The following is a 21,427-nucleotide window of genomic DNA, read 5'->3' as shown; positions in this document are numbered from 1 at the left end:
CTGGCTACGATCCATCTCATTCAATTACTCCCACAGCAAGGCCAATTATGAGCATCACTAGCATTTACACACTCACTACAGGGGAGAGCATTAGCTAACTGGAGTGAGGCTTGGCTCTGACACACTCCGGTGAATGGAGGCAAGTGTGAAGAGAAAATGCAGAGAGCACTGTGGGAGGAATGGCAGGGTCCTTTCGGTGAGGTACTGGCAAATATAGCCCAAAATTATAGTGATTTAGAAGATATTATCTCTTTGAGACCAAAAAACACTGTGGGTTGAAATGGTAAATGATGCCTAAAAACTGTGTGAATTATTGCCAATGCAGGATTACATGAATTAAAGAGGATTTCTCTCATTTACAAAACGCAATATTCCATACATAATAGTATATGAATATAAATCTGATTATGGTAACAAGAGCATGAATCTAAAATATTACTGAGATCCTCATAGTTTTTTTTTTGTATCCATTTCAACACAACACCCTCATCACTCCCATCTCCCCAAACTGAACCTGCAATACCTTTTTTTTTTTTTTTTTTTTTTTTTTTTTTTTTTTTTTTTTTACTGAAATCAGCCTGACAAGCTGGTCTTGGACACAGCTGAAGGCTGAACGTATGACACTGAGCAGAGACTTTAACAGGAGACTGAGCTAAGGTGTGATTAATTTGAACCGTTACTTGCAGAAGTCAACTCTCCCTAAAAACTTTTCTCTTCAGCCTGCTTCTTCTCTCTGTAGAGGTGGGTGTCTCTGAACCTGGAGTGAGTCAGCCAGCCAAATGGAGAGAGAGAGAGAGAGTGTAGAGTGATATGTAGATAGATAGATGGATAGATAGGTGCAGTGTGTGTATGTGAGTGAGAGAGACAGTGTCAGATAGAGAGAAAACTGAGCTAGCCTTGGGCTCTTTCCATAAAATACAACTGTAGTTCAGCCATGAGGAATGGCACAGTGTTTCTGCTCTGGCACCTCAACCCCTACAGGGACACGTGAATTACAAAAAACACACATATGCACATCAATTTCACTTATTTAATGCATGGCATGAGTGGACCAACATTTCAGAGCCTCTAACAAACCGTGGCTAATTAGCAACTGTCACTCACACTTATCCAGTTATTCACTTCAATTCATGAGCCCCACACACGGCCAGACATGGGCATCTGAGTCACGCTTTTGATTCTTTTGTCCTCGGAAACAGCAACACCTTTAAATGGATGGTGGGCAGATGGTTGACGTCGATGAGATGTAGAAAGCAGGGACAGGTTGGAGTGTGAATCACTGCAGTCTAAGGTTAGGGAGGCTAATTTAGCCCGAGGTGATCGTACGTGGGCAAATGTTTTGAGGCTTTATAGATTGATATTTCCTGGAACTAGCTGTTGCATTAGGGACAGAAAATCACATGTGGTTTTCACTGTAGACTGTGAGGAACAAAAGGACCTCATGACGTCAGCATTGCCTTGAGGTGCTCCAGCATATTTCTCTATGAGTAATGAAAACAGGATTACACATTATCATCTCTGTCTCATCTCTGTTTAGCACACTCTGGTTATTTTGTGGTTATACATAAATCGTATGTCTTAAATGCAGAGTTGATGCATCAAATACACAGGCCCTGACAAATCAAGAGCAAGCCACCAAATGAGTAAAATAAAAGGCAAATGTTACAAATGTTATAACTGTCTCATCACAGATGTGGATATCGAAGTTACTCAAGGGGAGTTTGGCTGTTCTACAACTGTTCTAAGCTTATCTTGCGTTAAGCACCAAGCAGCAAACACTGCATTTACAACGGAGTGGGAATATTTGCATGAATACGTATGAAAATATAAAAATATAATCCAACAGGAAGAATTTTAAGATTAAAAAGAGTTGGCTTCACTGCAAATTTTTAGCTGCTATTTTTTCAAGGCATTATCAGAAGAAGGAACAACAGATTCATCATTTTCCTTATTATTTTTTTTTAAAAAAGATAATTTTTTTGGCATTTCTGCTTTTTTCACAGTGGAGATAGACAGGAAAGGCGGGAGAGAGAGAGGAGGGATGACATGCAGCAAAGGACCTGAGGTCGGATTCAAACCCCGGTCGCTGTGATCGGGACTAAGCCCTGGCACATGGTACGCGCTCTTTACCGGTGAGCCACCGGGGCACCCCATCATTTTCGTTTTTTGAAAGGCATTTTTTTTCAGTATTGAAAAAAAATAGCTGAGTCTGTCTGGTTTTGTTTGTGTACATGTTCATCATTTTATTATGTGTGGGCATGGTGGACAAGGACCTGCATGAAGTCGCAGGGCCCAACGGTCCTATAATGTGGCCCTGGCTGGCTGCACTCTGACTCTTCTCTCTAGCAAACAGCAGTCTCAAGTAGTCTTCATACTTTTCTGATCATAATAATGATGCTCTTGGGGGAGATTTTGGTCCTTTGATTGGATTTGGCCAATATTTGTTGGGTTTCTGTAAAGCGCCTTGAGATAACTTTTGTTATGATTTGATGCTAAACAAATAAAATTGAATTAAATTTAATTGAATCATCCTTAAAAACTGTTGATAAGCCAACAAACCTGACATCACAGAGGAGTTGCAAGATAGTTATATTGGGGTGAGATGCTTAGTTGTAATAAGATATTACAATATTGATACAATATTGGGGTGCCGTTGCTAAGCAACACTAAGACTCAGCTGCTGGCAGCCGGTGACATAGGTTATTGGCACTTAAGTGTGTAGCTTGCCTGTAGCTAAATAAAGTGCTTTGACTTGAAAATGTCATAGAAATGAAATAACCCAGCAATATTAGAGGCATATAATGCAAATAAAACCTCTTAATCTTAAATAGCCTTTGCTGAACACAGACTGTGAAAAGGGTGTTTTTCCCATCTTGAAATCACCTCTGGTACCGTAAGTACACAGATATGACATATGGTTGTGCATCATGAGAAAAATGCTGTCTGTCAAAGCAAAAAATTACAAATCTATGTTGCCTAAAAATGTTGCCTGCACTGACACGATACTCTCTCGTAGGACAATATGTAATTCTTAATTTAACTTGGCAATGCATGTGTCATTAGTTCAACTGCAAATTCAGCATCACCATTTGACAGTATACAGGAAGAGACTAAAGCTGAACGCATTAAACATACAAAGTAGAGCGACTTGCATTCCTGTTGAAACTGAGTTAGTGAAACCAGGAACTCAGAAACTGATGAACGTAAGATGATAGATACACATCTTGCCAACATTCAAATCAGTAAGATTACTATTTTCTGTGGTTCTGGGAAAATGATATCAAGTCCCTCTCTGATCAGCTGACGATTTATGACACGTGCATACTGGGATAGCTACAGCCTCTCCCCCATCTTTTCTTACGCTACTATTCTACCTTTCCGTCACTATGTTCATTTCCTAGTTTCTGCATAAATCCTCCTCCTGCATCACACGGAGCTCTTGTTTCTAAAAATGACAGCCTAACGGACAGGAATTTCAGCTTAATGAAAGACAAATCTTAACTGGGACAAACTAGCTGCTGCAACAGAAATCAGGAAAAAGAAACACAAGTATGAAGGGAAAGGTCTCATACATACACACACACACCCACATACACACTCACATATACATGTAAAAAGGTCTGTTTACACACAGAACACTTCAGCAGGAAATGCCACCCCCACTTTTCCCTTGTCTTCTTATTCAAAAGCGACCTGAGCGCTGCTGTACAGCTCAAATAACGGATGCCACTTTTCCATGGCTGCACCTCCCTCATCCTTCTAAGAAACAGATGGTGTTCTGCATCATTAAAATCAACAAATCAGATGTTTTCCTAGGAAAAGAAGAGTCAGGAATCAGGTATCACTTACTTCTTATTTGTCTTATTTACAGAATTTTTGAAAAATCTATATTATTTTGGAAGTCTAAGACTAAGAAAGCTTGAAAAGCTACCTAGCTTGTTAAGGCATAAAGGCATATAGGGCTTTTTACACTTTTTACAATTTTACACTCAATTAAATATGAACATCCCTCCTTATTGTTGCAGTGTTGGGCTGTTGAGTTTGCTTAAAGAGACAAACGCCACTGGCTGTAAAAACAAGTGTTCTCTAAAAAATATGCTACTGCTGAGCATAGAACATGCATTTTGCATTATCCCTCTTTATGCAAAATGTAAATGTCTGAAAAGACCAACATGACTGTCTTTACCATAAAAGGCATTTCAGAACAATACATTAAAACAGACCTACAAATATAGCCGGATTACCACATGTGCATTAGCTTATGTTTGGTTCCATTTGCACCTAGTAATAAAATCCCAGAGCAGATGGAAAATGTATCTAGATTCTGTCTAGATAAGGATAAAAGCTACATTTACCCACAAGTAAAAATAACATATCCCTATCTAAATAAGCAGGTTAATGAAATCTGTTTCCAATCAATGCTGCATGTTTTTACACTTGTCTTTAAGAGTGGCTTTCTGTTTCTATCTATGAAAATATCTAAATATGTCCTTTTCTCTACAATGGCATTTTTAAAGATTATTATTTGGGCATTTGTGCTTTATTAAACTGTTGCAGTGGAATGAGACAGGAATGACAGGGCAGAGAGAGGGGATGACATGCAGCAGAGGGTCCGGGCCGGGTTTGAACCCAGGCTGCTGTGACTTAGCCTTAGTCTTACATGGTAAGCGCTCTACATAGCGAGCCACCGGGACGCCCTACGTTGGCAGTTTAATGCCAGTGGTAGAAGGGGTTCTGGACTTAAAATATCAGTCTGTGCAAAACTCCAGAGGCAGAGCTTGATACCTCTCACAGAACAGTTCTTTGTCCATCTGCTCCTAAAATGCAGCTTCATAAAGAGTATTATGGATAAAGTGGTGGTGCTGTTCGTGCTGTTTATAAGACTGTTTAGTGTGTGTGTGTGAGACATGATGAAAATTAATTCATAATTATAACATAGTCACAAAGTCATAATTAGCATAATGAGCGCTTGAGATAAGGTTTTAGAACATCAAGTATCTTTTTTTTACACTTCTATTTATCCAAGGTAGTTTGGGCTGAGCATGCACTCTTTTTAAGCATCACCCGTCTGCATATTCACACCTGGGAGTTGCCCAGTACAACCACGTCTTCACACATTTATGGTAATTAATATCTTATTTCTACGACTGAAATAAACTCCGGAGCCTTCATATACCATTTCTGTGAAGTATATATCTGAGATCCCGATCACACTTGGTCTGATCACGAGTGTACAGCTCTAAGCACAAGTGTGAGAGGAGCTCAGTGCATCTTGGAGATGCATTGTTATCTGATCACTCTAAACAGCCTTCAGGGACACACCAGGCCACATCCCATTTGTAATGTGAATGCTAATGCATCCTGATGTTCCCCCAACAACATTTTGTGGAAGGAGGGAGTGCTTGATAGAGTGGACTGTTGACTGTTGAATTAAGATAATCTTTTGTCGATAGAGGTGAGGAGGAAGAAGGAACAGGAAGGAACTGGAATAAGGTGCAGAGGAATCAAAGTAAAGACAGGAGAGAAGTGATTATTACAGATCTGATCACAAGTGATTTGACACACAGGATAATGCCAGATGTGAACAGTGACCAGTCTTGGGTGTCCACTTGTGATTGGATCACCAAAGCTGAGATGGCTGTTAGTATCAGTGTGAACACGACTAAGCATAAAACTGCTTTGTTACCTTCGTTTTATTGATTGCCATTACCTCAGCACTGCTGAAGTAAATCCAGTATTACAAATTGCCTTGTTTTATTTTATTGTATTTCAGCTATCATGAACTATTATTATCCAATGTTGTGTTCAGCATATGTGCACATGAAGATACACTAAGCATGATGCAGCCATCCATCCAGTGTACCACTCACCTGTACAATCTCAAGCATCTCGGCCTTGCTGATGTACCCATTCCCGTCCAGGTCATACATACTGAAAGCCCATTTCAGCTTCTGTTCCAGCTTGCCGCGTGATGTCACACTCAGTGCAATGATGAACTCCCGGAAGTCTATCGTCCCATCGCCATTTGCATCAAACGTGCGAAAGACATGCTCGGCGAACTTGGAAGCGTCGCCGTATGGGAAGAAGTTGCCGTAAATCTTCTTGAACTCCTCCATGGAGAGGTTCCCGCTGGGGCAGTCCCTCAGGAAGCCCTTGTACCACTCCTGGATCTCATGCTCGGTGAAGTCAGTGCTCTCTAGCAGGTCCTGCATCACCTCAGGACGGAGCTTGCTGTTCTGCTTCCCCATGTCTGTCGGTCCTGTCAATCACTCGGCTCACAGCTGTGAGTGAGAGTAGTGGGAGAGCATTGTTTTAGGCTGTGATGAGCAACAGACAAATTAACATTTTACAGCGGGCGGCAGATAAATATGCATGTCTATCCATGTCATCTCTTGATGAAGAACAGATAGATGGAAGGAAAGAAAGTATTTGTTTCTGACAGGCACTGAAATACAGAAGTTTAGCATCAAACAACTGACACCTGTCACTTAAAGAATTTAAAAACTTAAAGATCATTGGCTGAACGAGACAAATTTTATGTCCATTTTAATCTGCATGGCTGATCTAGTACCGCATAAACACCTTACATGACCCCTGCTACCACCATGCCATCATGTTTCTGTTGCTACACAATAGATTTAGGTCAACTTAACAGCCTAACCAGTTCAAAAGGCAGTTCTTTCTTACATGAAGGTGAAGTCAAATGCTCTGCTTTTTGCTGCTTATATGTATACCTGCTATACCTAGCTCTCTCCAAATGAATTACTTAGAATTTCACATTTGTCTTAAGAGGACATTTGTCCTAATAAGATTTTACTGGCACTCTGAGAACTAGCTTAACTGCAAGGGCATGTATGCTATACATGTGTCAGGTGGAAAACCAACAGGCTAAGATGAAGAGACAGCTGCTGTATCCTCATGTGGCCTTGCTGAAGTATGAGCAAAAACACGTAAGCAGCCCTTCTTTTCAGACTACTAGCACACGTGTATCAGAGCTAAAAACTCTCTCTCCTTCCAGACTGGTGGAGGTTTCCCTGGAAAACAGTACACACATCATGCACCATATGTTCTACATGGATTTAACAAGCTTATAAAATATTTTCTGCACACATTCAGCTGATGCTTAGGTGCATATTGAGGGAAGTGAGAAAGGTGGTGCAGTCAAACGTTTAAAGTTGAGCTGCTCAACAAACAATCCTTGGGATTCATCACCGCTTGTGTAATCATTTCTTAATTTTCTTCCTGGCACTGACATGTTAGTGTTTGTGGTGCTGATCTTTGTTAGCTTGAAAGAGCTTTATCATCCTCTATGCAAACAGCATCTGCAGTGGATTACATGTCTATGCAAAAAAAAAAAAAACAAAACAAAATCCCTTAAAAATTTACATGAAACAACAAGAATGATGAGTCATCAACATATAATTGAAGTGAACTTTGTAGGCATGTATTATTCTGATGATATAAAAGTCAAGTATCCATAAAAAAGACTCTGGAAACTGCTGTTGTTTGCTCGCTGTCAGCTTGAGTGATTTGTGGAAGGTGTGACACAAGAGCCAACAAAGGACTTGGTGATCCAGATATTCAGTTCATAAAACACCTCAAGGAACAGCTTTTCAATGGGGCTTTCACTTTTTGTTTATCTAGCAACAACTGACTGTTTTTATACTTACATGGCTGCGCTATGGTTCATTTACAAGAAAAACAAAATATGTTGATAAGTTAGGATGGCCAGTAGTCATGAGGAAGGGCTAATGGTTGAAATAGATAGACAGAAAGATGGACAGATAGATAGATAAATAGATAGATAGATAGACAGATGGATAGATAGATTGATAGACAAGAAGTGCCCTCTACTGGTATCAATTTGTATGTGTACAGACTAATGCATGTGTTTAGACTGTATGTTATCATTTTATTATCATTTCATCCATTATGCAATCTACAAAAAAATACATAAAAATATCTGAAGCATAGGTGAAATCTCACTGAAGACAGTGGTTGTGTTGAGCTTTGTTCTGCATGTATCAATTCTGTATGTTTAGTTTGAGTCCAGCATGTGTTGAGTCTTTGTGCAGTGCCGGGGTCAGGAAATGACTCTCTGATGTGTTCAAAACCAACCAGCACGGACCTTGACTACAATACAGCAATAAGAAACCATAAAAATACTGCAACTGCTTCAAGTTTCTCTGATTACTGACATAATGTCCTCTGCATTGTCAAATTCCAGCTCTCTGATTCAGAGAACTGAGAATGAAGGAGAGAGCAGCCAGCATTTCAAATCCACCTACAGCCCAAAGTTACATCGTAGCTACTAAAACAATAAACCTCCTGTCCTCAAGGTCCACCCAAGGCTACCGCTGAGCACAAATTCCATACTGTAAACAAGGATATTTGAGAAGTGATAACTTATCAGAGTGTAGCTTATCTACTTTCACAGCCTGACGATGGAAAAGCTCAAACTAAAGCGATGCCCGACAACACTGAAATAACCAGTCAGGCGGCTAATGCTGCAGAACAGCTTCATCATGCTGTGGCAAACATGATAATGAAAATGGCTCTTATGGCTGGGTGGAATAAAATCATAATCAAGAGGAACAATCACTTGAGAGGCGCTTGGATGAATGTTTTTTGAAAGGTTTTTGAAAGGCATTTGTTTTTGTACCATCCACTCAATTAAATTTTGTTTACTTCGATCATACACTTATTTGCTCAGGCATACTGAGCAAGGCAAAGGCTGCTTGACATTTGCACAGTGCACAGAAGCACACTGACAGTAAAGGGAAATAGTATAGTAGAAGATGGTGATATTTAGCACACAATACGAATATTTATAAGAACCACAGATGGCCTGTAGAACTGAATAAAGAAGGCCATATAGAAATTAATGAGGCTAACAATACAATCCAGGCTGCTGACAAAAGGTTAAGAAGAAGAAACAAATTCCAAACTTCAGATGAGGATGCAGGGGCAGGAAGAGAATTGTTGGTGTGAAATATTGAGGTTAATCTCAATATTTAAGCCCTTCACAGCTCCTCAGACAACTTGCTGCCATCCTTTACGTATACATGAAATTTAATCAGTGGTTTCTTCCAGATGGTTTCATTCATGTTCATCACTAATGCAGGTTTTCCTACATTCCTTTGGTTCGTCTTTCCTAAATGGTTTCTTATTATAAAGAAAAAAACAAACGAGGCTGGCAAAGAAAGTGGGCAGGCTGTGGTGCATTAAAATTAATTCAGGGAGCATCAAAGCTTTTATGTCCTTGGTTCTTGAATTAGGAGTCAGAAAAATATCAGCCACTAGCCTTCTTCATCATCATGATGGTTTCATCAGCCGGTCATGAATCAAGAAGCTGAAAGAGTTTTTTGGATCCTTGTCTGAAAAAATGTAAAAATCCTGCTGGCTTTAGGCCAATTACAGCTCTGACAGCTGTGTGAGGTGCTGCTGCAGCAACTGACCCTCTGAGTGATTACATTTCCTAGATCTTGACTGGTGAAGTTCACAACCATGACCCATGACACACACACACACACACACACACACACACACACACACACAGACACACAGACACACACACACACACACACACACACACACACACACACACACACACACACACACACACACACATATACACACACGCAAAACCATGGAACCAACTCTACCATGTCACCCCTAATGACATGCTCAGTCAACCAAGAGCTGGCAACCCACTTGTGTGATGACATGGATTTTTTTTTTATTTCCAGCTGCTCTTGTGAGTGTGTGTGTGTGTGTGTGTGTGTGTGTGTGTGTGTGTACTCCTATCCTTGTGAGAACCAGTTTGCATTTTAGACCTCTGAAATGAGGATATTTTTGAGGACCTCACTTCTTATAGTGGATAGTTTGAGGTTAGGAAGTGGGCATGGCCAGAAGTTTAAGGATGTGAAAGTGTGTGTGTGTGTGTGTAATGGGAGAAAGAGAAAGTGAGCTTGTGTGTATTACATTAAAGTGTTGTGTGTATATTTCAGATTGACAGCAGAATGAAACAGAGATAAGTGGGTGTGGTTGAGTGACAAACTTGTGCCTCTGTCTCAGTGCTGCTGTCTCTCGTTCGGTCACATTTCCTCTCTGCAAACCAGATGCAGAACTGCTTGGTTTAAAATTGGATGCCGTCTTACTGACTGGATTATGGATTATTCAAATCAAGCATGTGGGCAGAAGCAGATAGTTATTCAGATTCAAATTCAGTCTAATTTGGACAGAGGGGACAAGGGATTCAGATTCAAATTGAGTCGGGACAGAGCTGGTTGCACAGCTCAGATTCTCATTCAAATTACATAATCTAACCATACAGGAGCTGAATGGCTGAGAAGACCATGGTGATGGAAATAGCGTGTGAATAGTTTTATCAAGAGGTTCTCATGCACAAATATGAGAATTATCAGTCATAAGGCTAGAAAGAGAGTGAGGGAGGAGGAAAGGAGTAGGGAGGACAGAGATAGAAAGGTAGATGGACATTGAAATGAATTTATTTGTCCAGAAGGAAATCAACTGGGTAAATATTTCTCTTTAGTGTTTTCATAAATCTCAAGCTTCTCTGCCTCCCCAGCTCCTTCATGTACATGTTTTTGCCATCTCTCCCTTATGCAACCCCTTTCCTCCACTTTTATTTCTCTCCATCTTCTTGACAAAAATGTTTCTGCCACCCCATTCACAGTCCTCTTCTTTCGCCTCTACCCCTCCTGCACTTTCTTCCCTCTACTCCTCCTCCTCCTCTTTTTTAATCCAGCACATCACCACTTCACTCTCCTTTCAAGCAATTTTTACAGCAGTTACCATAGAAACCTTCTCCAAAGACTCCCAGATATTGACAAGCTTTTTGGCAGAATGCACACACATGTATATATAAACACATAAACATTCACATGTGCACACACACTACTCACATATACTGAGTCACTGATTGCAGGATGTGTGTGTGTGTGTGTGTGTGTGTGTGTGTGTGTGTGTGTGTGTGTGTGCGTCCATGTGTGTATAATCATGTGTAGGTGGGTGGGTGTTTGGGTGGTTATGTGGGTGCAGGTATGTGAGTTGAGTAGAAAGTAGCTCACTGCCACCAGCAGCTCTGTAAAGCCAGAACACTAAAAAAAAAATCCTCTATGGGAACTGGTGAGTCAAAACTGCAAAACTGACAGAAACAATTAACTGAGGAAATGAATATACAAGTGCTCCAATAATATGGTAATCTACTTTGCATGCATTCCTCTTTTGCAGAGGCCAGTGTAGACAGTTTGCAACGTTTTTGTATCAATAAATTCACACCCAATTAATTCTTCGACATGATTGTAAACCAGTGAGATGATACAAATTCCAAAAAATCATAGTGTTTATGCTGTATTTATGCCAATGCAAGAGGCAACATACTCTGAGACAACAAGCAATTGGGTTCCCAGGAAATGTGGTCTACATTTTGTAAATCAGAACCATTAACTACTACTGGTGTGGGACAGAGGCTAACAATCATTTGTTTACAGTATTAAAACCAAGAATTTGATAATGATATATTTTTAAAATAATGATATATGCTTAAAAATGCTGTAATAGACATATTGTGAAACAAAGACCTGGCTGACAAACAACTCTTTGTGCGTCCTTCTTACAAAAGGAACAAACTCATAATTTCACACATATCTCTCTTGGAACAGACCATAAATATACTGTTTCACTGTTGGATGCACTGATTGTCACAAAAGCAGGTCGTGAGGAAATTACAGAAAACAAAACCCCAATAACGCTCATTAGTGAACCAAACCATTCCTATAATGCCCATGCAGCCCGGGCTAAGCCCCTCTCCCAAAGCGACCTCCTCCACTTTAACAGCTGCTCTTGAGCAGGGGTGGAGAGGTCTTAAGGTCCAGCTGCAGCAGATTCCTGTAGAGAAGGAATTCAGGTTGGAAATGTGTAGGGAAAGAGAAACTGAGTGAATGACTCTTATGTTATGGTTGAAGTGAAAACAATGCGAAGAGGAACAGAAGGAAGGGGCTGCCAAATCTCACCCCGCAAGAATTAAGACTATATCAGTTTGTCAGCACTTCAAACACCTCAAAAAGTGAGTGCTGATCTACAGGCTATTCTTTCATCATCATTTTTAAGACTTAATCAAAACACATGGCTGATTAAGTAGTAGTAATTCTAACCCCGACCCCCCAAGTGTTACTTGTATTAAATACTGCAAGATTTTCAGAACAACTATTTATTATGGAGCAACGCTGCATCGCAATGGGGCAGTGGCCATGTAATAAACAGGCCCCTCTATGGTGGCTAAATCTGTACACAGGGTCTGGGCCCCTGCCAATGACTTAACCCCAAGTATCCCATGGTGCTAACCCCGCTAAGAGGGAAACATAACTCTGTCTTAGCTGGATTCACAGAGCACTCAGTCAGCAAAGCCGTGTACATTCCTGCTGCGCTCTCAAGCTGGGGAAAAGGATACTTTCTCACTCTCTCTCATGCTCTCTCTCCATCACACACACACACACACACACACACACGCATACACTCAGCGAGGGAAAAGGGGGCCCGAGCCCACTAGAGGTTCCTGGAACGCCAGACATGCAGGCTGAGACTGCAGACCCTCAAGGAAGAGCTAAAATGTAACATCACAACCTTTTCTGTCACCCCCGGTTACAATACACACAGACACTGTTTCTGAAGCCTACCTCTCAATTGACACCTATCTGTCTCCCCAATAGACCATTTTCACAGCGGCCATTTAGACATGAAATAGCAGGTAAAAACAGGTGTTACTACTGACATTCATTACAGTTCTGCTCCATTTCAATGCAGCAGAGTCTTTCCAGTGAGTCAGCATGAACAACAGCAGGAGCCTGGCTCTGTTAGACCTGGATGGAGCAGAACCTGCATTAATGTCATTAGAAACACCTGTGTTTACCTGCTACTTCATGTCAAATGGTTGCTGTAAAAAAGATTCATTTCAATGAGTTTTCAGTGTTGCAAGGATCACTGATGCACTATGGAATCTGGCTGACATGTATTAAAAAAAAGTTGCTTCCAAATAAAATTTTAATGATAATAAATTCCAAATAAATTCTCATTACCAAGTATCTAACGAAAGGTTTTAAATGTTTGAAAGTAGGTGCAAATACACATACAAAATCAGCACACAAAATATTCTACATTTTCTAAATAATTTGGAGTACCTTTTTGGTTTACTTTAGTGATCTTATCTCAGCACTACAATGTCAAGAGCTGCTAAATCCTAGCATATATTATATATTTTATATGATATTTAATATATAACACAGTTCCCAAACTTCCACCAAATGAGTGCTGGGCTACGGTCCAGCACACTGACACCCTATTAAGATAAAAAGCTGAATGAATGAATGAATGAATGAATGAGTTCAAAAAATTTATTTGATTTTATTGATCTCTCCTCCATATATTCCTGCATGGCGATGTATGTGAAGATGCTAAAGCTGCAATGGAAAATAAAAGTGGTTTTGGGCTGAAACACAAATTTAACATGAGTTGTGACTGTGCAAAGGGACCACAATGCTGTGATGATAACATAATAGTTTTGGAGAGGGAAAAAGAGGGAAAACAGAGCAGGAAAGACCCTTTTTTGGTGAGACATCTGTGCTCTGGGTACAGCAGCTTTAGTCTCAACAACAATGGACACCAGGGACAAGAGGGGGGAAGGCAGAGAGAGGGGGACAAAGACTGAGAGAAATGGACATTAAAATAAGAAAGAACATGAAGGAGTGCTGATGAATGGATGGATGGCTGTGTCTGCCTACTCTCTGTTGGGCCCCAGCAGCTGCAGAGATCCACAGGTGGACTGCAGCACTTTCCTTACTCAGTGGGCCAAGCAGGAAAACCCATGTGTAATAATAATAAACTCCAGTGGCACAGTGTTTCAAAGTAGTCTAATTAAACAACAAGGTGGATGCCTCTGGAAAATTTGTTCCAGACAAAAATGTGGCACTTCAAAAGCCAAACCATGATGGGGGATCTTTAGCCACATTCTTGTAAATTCAGTGATCAACCATTTGAAAACCTTGCCCCCGACATGCCCCCAAAAAGGCCTTGAAGAGGGCAACCCGTCACACCTCTCCAAAGTTCATCACAATACTCTGGCACTGGGAGGCAAGGTGGGAAAACTGAGATACAGGCGCCAGCACACTGCCAGGTGGCTTGAGGTTGATCCAAAGCAGGGGGTGGATGGGTTTGTATCACTTGGACAAAAGCCAGCTCTTCCAGGATCGCTGTTTCTTTTGTAATAAAAGAGACCTTACTTGTGTAAGCTCTGTCCTTTTAATTCAACATCAAACCTGAGACAGCAGACAGCCAGTGTTTGATGTGTTGTCAGATTGATTGGGGCTGCTAGTTGGCTAGCTACATGCTGCCCACAGTCTTTTATTCTCAGCCCTTGTACTTTTAAATGGCCTCTTTAGCCTTCATTAGGTTACTATGGTAACAGACCTGATAGGAGGAGGAAGAGAGGAGGCGGCAACCAAGCATCGTGCCTATTGATTCAGGGGAAGAAGAGTAAACCAGTGAGAAACATAAAATGACATATATCCTCAATCAGTTCATAATCAATTTCAGGATTACACAACTTCATCTACCTGCAGGGTTTTCCCTCATTTTCAGAATTAAAGTGCTACTAATTCGCTAGAAGCATTAAATACGTATTACGTAACACCGGCTGTGCATGCCAGCACAAACAGGGCTGTGTGAATTCATTTTAGACTCAGTTAGCTGCTTGTAGGTTAACACTGGATAAAGCATCAGTTAAATGTGTTAAGGTGCAGCTTCAGAACTTCAAACTTGAACTTCAAACTGATGTGTACTTTATCGAAAAAGAGTAAGACCTCTTGAATGATAACATGCAATTTTCCATAAAGTGTTCCCAATTTTTATTTACTAATTTTTTTCGCAGCTAAGCCAGATATGTTAACTATTTTGGTACTGATATGGGAGGCACTTCTGGTTGCGTGCCTGTGAGGCATCCCTGTTCTCCCTCTCCTCCTCTTTGTCCAACAGGAAGTGACCCCTGCCTTGTACTCAGGGGTCGTGACTAATTTGTTTGGCTCCCTGTCTGTGGTGCCCTGGTGGGGACTCTGCCTGCCTGGCACAGGCTCATTGGAGCTGGTTAATTGGATGGATGACTAACCCCTGAGGCACAACAGGGGAAACTAGAATAGGACACAAAGGCATGTCTGTCTGTGTGTTATTGTAGTTATTATGTGTCAGTGAGTCAGTCTGCGAACATCAGCAGCTTCACCATAACAGCATGTCTAGTGCGACTGCAACTATACAACTGTGCACGGCTGATCCAGGTTGAAATGTGCTTGGTCACAGTTTTGGAGTTTATTGATCTTGACTGTCAAGATAAAACCAACGTCACGAGCCTGCTGTCTCTGTTGGTTTCACTTTGGCCTTTCAAACTGAATTTCCATAAAACTGATGATAAATAAATATTGTCTCCTACTCAATCACACCTGCTGCATATGAGCAGCCATCAGCATGGTGGAAGATAAGTGGGATGGCTGTGAAATCTGCCAAAATTATTGGCTGAAGCTGAGCTGTAAGTAATAAAAGATGTTTGCAGAGAGCAGCCATTATAGCAGCTGGAGAGAGAATGGTAGCCACAGGATGAGGACAATAAAAGTTTAAAGTCTATCGTGTCTTCACATTATTCATCCAATGTGCATTATGAGAGACAGAGGGGGGCGAAAAAAAGAGCAAGAAAGAGACAGTGAGAAAATGTGATTCAGGCAGAGCCTCAGCCTCAAGATGGATCTGAGTGAAGAATGTCCCTGGGGATCCAAACAAAGCTAGCTCCACTTCCTGTGGTCAAACAGAAATATAGAAACAGGAAATAGCATCACGGAAAATAACAAATAGAACGGAAGTTACATCACAACCAAGTTCAAGGGTCAGGTTGAACCCAGGGAACTGGGATGTGTTGAGTAACCAAAACATTTTGAAGAGATATGATTTCAGCGGAGAATAAAAGCTGCCTTGCATGAGTCACTTCCACACACCTGTTGTTTTTCATGATATAGTAGCAATCTGCAGGTTTTTTTTTTTTTTTTTTTTCCAAATTAAGTATATTTTCCTACCCTTTATTAATGGTTGATACCATACTATGAATTGGCAAAAACAACTTGTTTGGAAGAAGAACTGGGTGGTCAGCTTACGCAGTAATATGACTAGACAAAGATAAGAGCACTTTCTACAGAAACTCAAACTCATCAACAGAGAATCCAAGCAAAACAAAACATATTAACTGCTAAAAAGCAAAATGTCCATCACTGAGCTTAATAAGGTACAGCCTCACACTCAATGTAATGCATTGTGGCTTTTTTTCTTTTGGACTGATTGGGTTCATGTTTCTTTACCGGCGCCATTCTACACTGGGTGTTTTTATTATTATTCTAGGTCACTGCTGTGTTATTCTGATGTTTTATGAACAATATGATATATTTATTCAGTGGGATTAAGGGGTTTGCAAAGTCTGGGACTATGTAGCTACTATTTGATCCAACAGACATTCAACAATTGTGGTAAGCTAGTTTAATACACATGAAAACATGAAAAATACTGACCCAAAAGGCATCTATTAGTTTGTCTGACACTGGGGAAGCAGGAAAAATATAAAACTTTCCTAGAACTATCTCTGAAAGTGTTTGGTGCTTCCCTGGAGACACCTGCCTTGCACGCTGTGTAGATGATACCATTTCTGAAAAGACTGTGGTTATATTATTTGTAGCTCCTTAGTGGCTCCGCTACTTCACCTCTCCTCTAATTCAGTAAATACAACAGCCTGTGCTGGGCTGTTTTTGGTGACTGGAATCTGCTGTCAGTCCAGTGACGTCAAAAGTAGTGACAGCACTGTTGCACAATGATGTCTGGTAAATGCACTGGAAAACTTCATAGAAATTGGCACTTACTGTGAAACCTACTGCCGAAATAAAAGACAAGAATCTCAAGAATCTTGAAATAGAACTGGTTTTTTTTTTATTGTTTGTATTAAATATATACAATATATGTCTGTTATAGAAACTAAACTGTTGGCTAAAGTTACACAACCCTCCTGAGCTGCTTTGATTGATATATTTCTTTCCCTCTGTGGCTTTTTTCCATGTTTTCCATTGTTCTCCCACAGGGGTTCAATAAAATGAAAAGTCCCCAGGGTTACTGTTGCTGTTTTTGCTAACATTAGTACGTGCCACCATGAGCGCTTTCACAGATATACTGAGAATATTCTACTGACAGCGTCCTTAAAGGTTTATTTTATTAGCATGTAGCTCAAACTGTTGTTGTGAGCTCCATCAGCAGAACTGGCATGACCATTCCACTGACAAAACACGATAATTGCATTCTAACTCAAAATTATATTGATCACAAGCTCTCTGTCTCTCTCTGTCTCTTTCACTCCCTCATTCTCTGCCCTCCAGTGAGAGAATAATAATTACAGTTTCTCAGAGGGAGGCAGGGTGACCAACAAAGGCACAAGGTTACCAACCGACCCGATCAAACAGAACAAATGACACACACACCCATTAATAGACTGTGTCTGGGAAGGCCACTCTGAGCTGCAGTGAGCTGTACTCAGGGGAGGTGACTTCCTACTTTGGTTGTGGCTTTCTATCATTAACCACAACAGTGAATCATCACTGTTTGGTGTTGAATGCTGGCTGTTTCTAGAAGCAAAGAAATTACTGAAGTTATATCTATGTGAGAGTTCAAATCTGCATTGATTGTTCTCAACCAGTGTTCAGTGGGATTTTACTCAGATGTAAGGGAAATCACTATCAGACGAGAATACTGCTTCATCAGTCAGCAGTGAGATCAACATGTGGTTGTACTTTTCAGAGTCAGCCAACTGAAGAACAGCTTTTGTCTGTGGTCAGCCTTTCCTAGTTTGCCAGAGCAAATTTTGAAGGACCATACGGGTCTTATTTTGACTTCTTGTCAACAGTTGTGATTGTATCTGTCCATCACAAATATTGGTTGTATAAGTGTGTACAGAATATGCTTTGTGTGTAGAAAGTGTAGAAATCAAGGGTAACGTAGCCCTCTTCATTCCCAATCATGCTCAAAAACTGCTCCACAGAGCACTTTCACATTTTTAAACATGAATAAGAAGTGAATTGGGGGAAATTAGCAAGGACTTCTAAGCTAACAACGCATATTCTGTATACTATTCTGTACAGATATTTGTGACAGATATGATTTTAACTGTCAACAAGAGTTGAAAATGATCTCCCTTGGGCCTGCAAAAAATTATTCTTATAGATAACTGAGACGTCCATGTAACACCAGGTTTAAATGAAATATAGATAACTTGTACTATAAATGAACCAAGAGTCAATTTCTGAGCAGTTTGCTGAGAGTGTGGCCTGGCTCAAATGAGTCATTGTCTTACCATCTTAGCAGGGAATTACTGTTCAGTAATATCTCACATTGCAGCCCTGGTGTGCAAGTGCACATAGGCACACAAACACACACACACACACACACACACACACACACACACACGGAACAGTGGCTGGATATTGCCAGGCAGGACAGTAATGATGTCTCATTGTGCTCTGTAGGAGTCTCTCTGGGCTGTTTTCATTACTGCTGCTGTCTTCCTTATTGCAGTGGTTATATCCTCTCCGTCCCATCCCTCTCATTTATTCCTCTTTGAGTATCTCATTCTGCACTTCACCATCTCTCTTTCCTATTGCTCTCTTATTATTTTACTCTCTGGATTTAAAATTTTTGTCATCTCCCACTCGTTGTTGTTTTCTTCCCTTTCATACCTTCTCACTTTTCCCATCTCATTCGTTTCCTCTCTGTCTCACTCTCTCTCTTCTCTCACCTCCCACCCTCCCTCCCTCTCTGCTCAGTATGAGTTGGACCTTGGCTTTGTGCTTCCAGAGATGACTCTTCCTGGTAGAGCCCGCTAGTGTTAATATCACAAACAACGTGACTGTCAGAAGCCCACACTTCACTAAGAAAGCAGCTTTAGCAGATGAGGGTGATCTGGCTCACTGAGTCCAGGGACTCCCCAACAACAGAAAAGGAAGGCAGGCACACACACATACACACACACACACACACAGAATGGGTAAGGACGGCATTAGATACCAATGCTCACATCGATCAATCTGACTCATATTACACAAAGATAACTAATAAGATTCTCTCAACATTGACGCACCAGTCTCACACGTGACGGCATCTAGATGAAAAGAAATTCTGTGCTGTGTGGGCTCAACACTGTCTGTATGGGGAGCAACTTTTCATAGCTATATACAAGCAAGCATGATAAGAGGGAACTCCATATTCAATATCATGATAGCATCTTAATTGCTGACAGCTCAAGTTATATGTACACCTTCAAAAAGCAGTTTCCAGGAAGATACTGAATTTAAATGATTTTCAAGTGACAATTCAGCCTCACGCTCCCTGCTAAGGCATGTATCCTGACTGCCAGCAATCTCGGCGCAAGCTCAGAGGAATTCTAAGTAGCTGCGTCCGAAATCCATCACCTCCTCGCTGCCACGCTGTCATGTGCAACATTCCCATTTCATTTGCGAAATAATTTGATGCTGTATTGTGAATAATGCAATATCTTCTACCGGGGTGCAGATGGGAGAGCTGTGCGAGAAGCCAAAGACAGAAGGAAAGAGCAAGGTCCAATTAATGTTACCAATGATTGGACAGAATGTTTTTTTTTTTTTTTTTCAAGAAAATCAAATCAAAATCCTCTACTGTTACTTCTCTCTTCTGACCCTAAAACTGTGCTCTGAACAGAAAGCCTACCAGGTGAAGGACTTGATTCAAACAACTTAATGTTGTTTGAATGTTGCAGCAGAATGAATGTTATTCATTTGGATGCTCAAATGGAGGAATATATTTAAAGGTCACAGCACATATGCAACATTTTTATTTAATGCCAAAGCATATTTTTAGAGAAACCCTGCTGAACTATAAATTTTTGCTCCTTCACAATCAGGCTTCACACAGACACTGTCCCATTTGAAAATTGTACTTTTAATTTTATTCTGATTCATCATCAGTATTATTTAAATTTAAAAGTGCAACAAAAACTGCAAGGAATTTGTCTTGGTGACATTGGTGCACGACATGAAAATGCGGCTTATTATTTTTGTATTTCAAACAACTTCAAGGCCACAGCTTCTCTCCTTTTTCTCATGATCCACAAAGGCAATGTGTCGTGTGAGGTAGGATGAAATTGACTCAGTACCCTCAATAACAGCAGTAGGGGAGTTCCCTGGCTGACCCGCTATCAAGGTGATGAAAGACAAAGTATGCAACACCTGACAAGTATTCACTGGGATGTGACAGGTATAAAAAAAGGGAGAAAAAAGGAGGGAGAAAAAAGGAGAGAGTTAAAAAAAAAAAAAAAAAAAGAATTACCCTGTGGCTTTCCTTACTGGCTAAGCATGTGTGATGTGTTTGAGCCTAATCCTGCACCTACACCGTAAGCTTATCAGATGCGTTTTTTTTTTTTTTTATCAGATACACTCTCATTTTAATCTACGCATCTGACTATTTCAGCTCCGTGCATTCTGCGTCTCTATGTAACCATGACCTTAAATGTTTATTTACGCCCCCAAGTCGATTTCCCTCCATTTTGTGCATTTATCTACAATCACTGTGTATTGGGGTGTGAGCGCTTCCAAAATGCGGGTGACCTATGCTCCACACTGATGTTTAGAAACACAAGACGTTCACTGCTGCTGCTGCTCTGCTAAACATACTGCTCACGCTACCCTTGCAGTCTAGACACCAGGTATGACATCTGTGTGAAGTAACATCATCAGTAGCACACACATACACACAGACATGATGAAGGAAATAACATCACATTGCACATACAATAGTAAGCTAGCACCAAATAAACACACACAAAGCAAAAATGAGAACACATGTTCATTGACACTGCATAAAACAGTGTGATGTAGAGAAGAAGAAAACACCATTCATGTGCTACACATACACATAGTAAACACCTCTCTGAGTTGTTTATAATAACATTTGTATGCAGGGCTCCAGACTAACTTTTTCACAGGTAGCACTGGTGCCACCTAGCTTTTCATTTAGTAGCACCAAGAGAAATTAGGTAGCACCATATTTTTCTATGTATAGCGTGTTATTAATGCACGACCTTATCATGTTAATGAAATTTAAAGATTAAAAATGACCCAAACTTGTCTGCAAAATATTGTAATTTGAAGTTTACATTTCTCTGCAGCAGCAGTACAAAATAGATCATCTTCTTCATATAAACAAAACATAAAATGAAAGTAGGGATGTCCCGATCAACGTTTTTTTTGCCCCCGAGTCCGAGTCATTTGATTTTGAGTATCTGTCGAGTCCCGATCCAATACTTCTA

General features: G+C 40.5%; 1 protein-coding gene across 8 annotated transcripts in view; it reads right to left on the bottom strand.

Moving 5' to 3' along the window:
- The window catches only part of ncalda (neurocalcin delta a), a 74,423-nt gene that overhangs the window by 10,886 nt on the left and 42,110 nt on the right, over positions 1 to 21,427 (bottom strand). For all 8 annotated transcript variants that reach the window (XM_030072329.1, XM_030072330.1, XM_030072333.1 and 5 more), the window contains one exon: positions 5,871 to 6,281. In XM_030072329.1, the coding sequence (XP_029928189.1) occupies positions 5,871 to 6,248 (378 nt within the window). In that variant the 5' untranslated portion in view covers positions 6,249 to 6,281. The remainder of the gene's footprint in view (positions 1 to 5,870; positions 6,282 to 21,427) is intronic.

This window comes from Myripristis murdjan, chromosome 16 (assembly GCF_902150065.1).
Source record: "Myripristis murdjan chromosome 16, fMyrMur1.1, whole genome shotgun sequence".
Taxonomy (NCBI): Eukaryota; Metazoa; Chordata; class Actinopteri; order Holocentriformes; family Holocentridae; genus Myripristis; species Myripristis murdjan.
The sequence above is the reverse complement of the archived record's forward strand: the minus strand, read 5'-3'. Positions and strand labels throughout refer to the sequence as shown.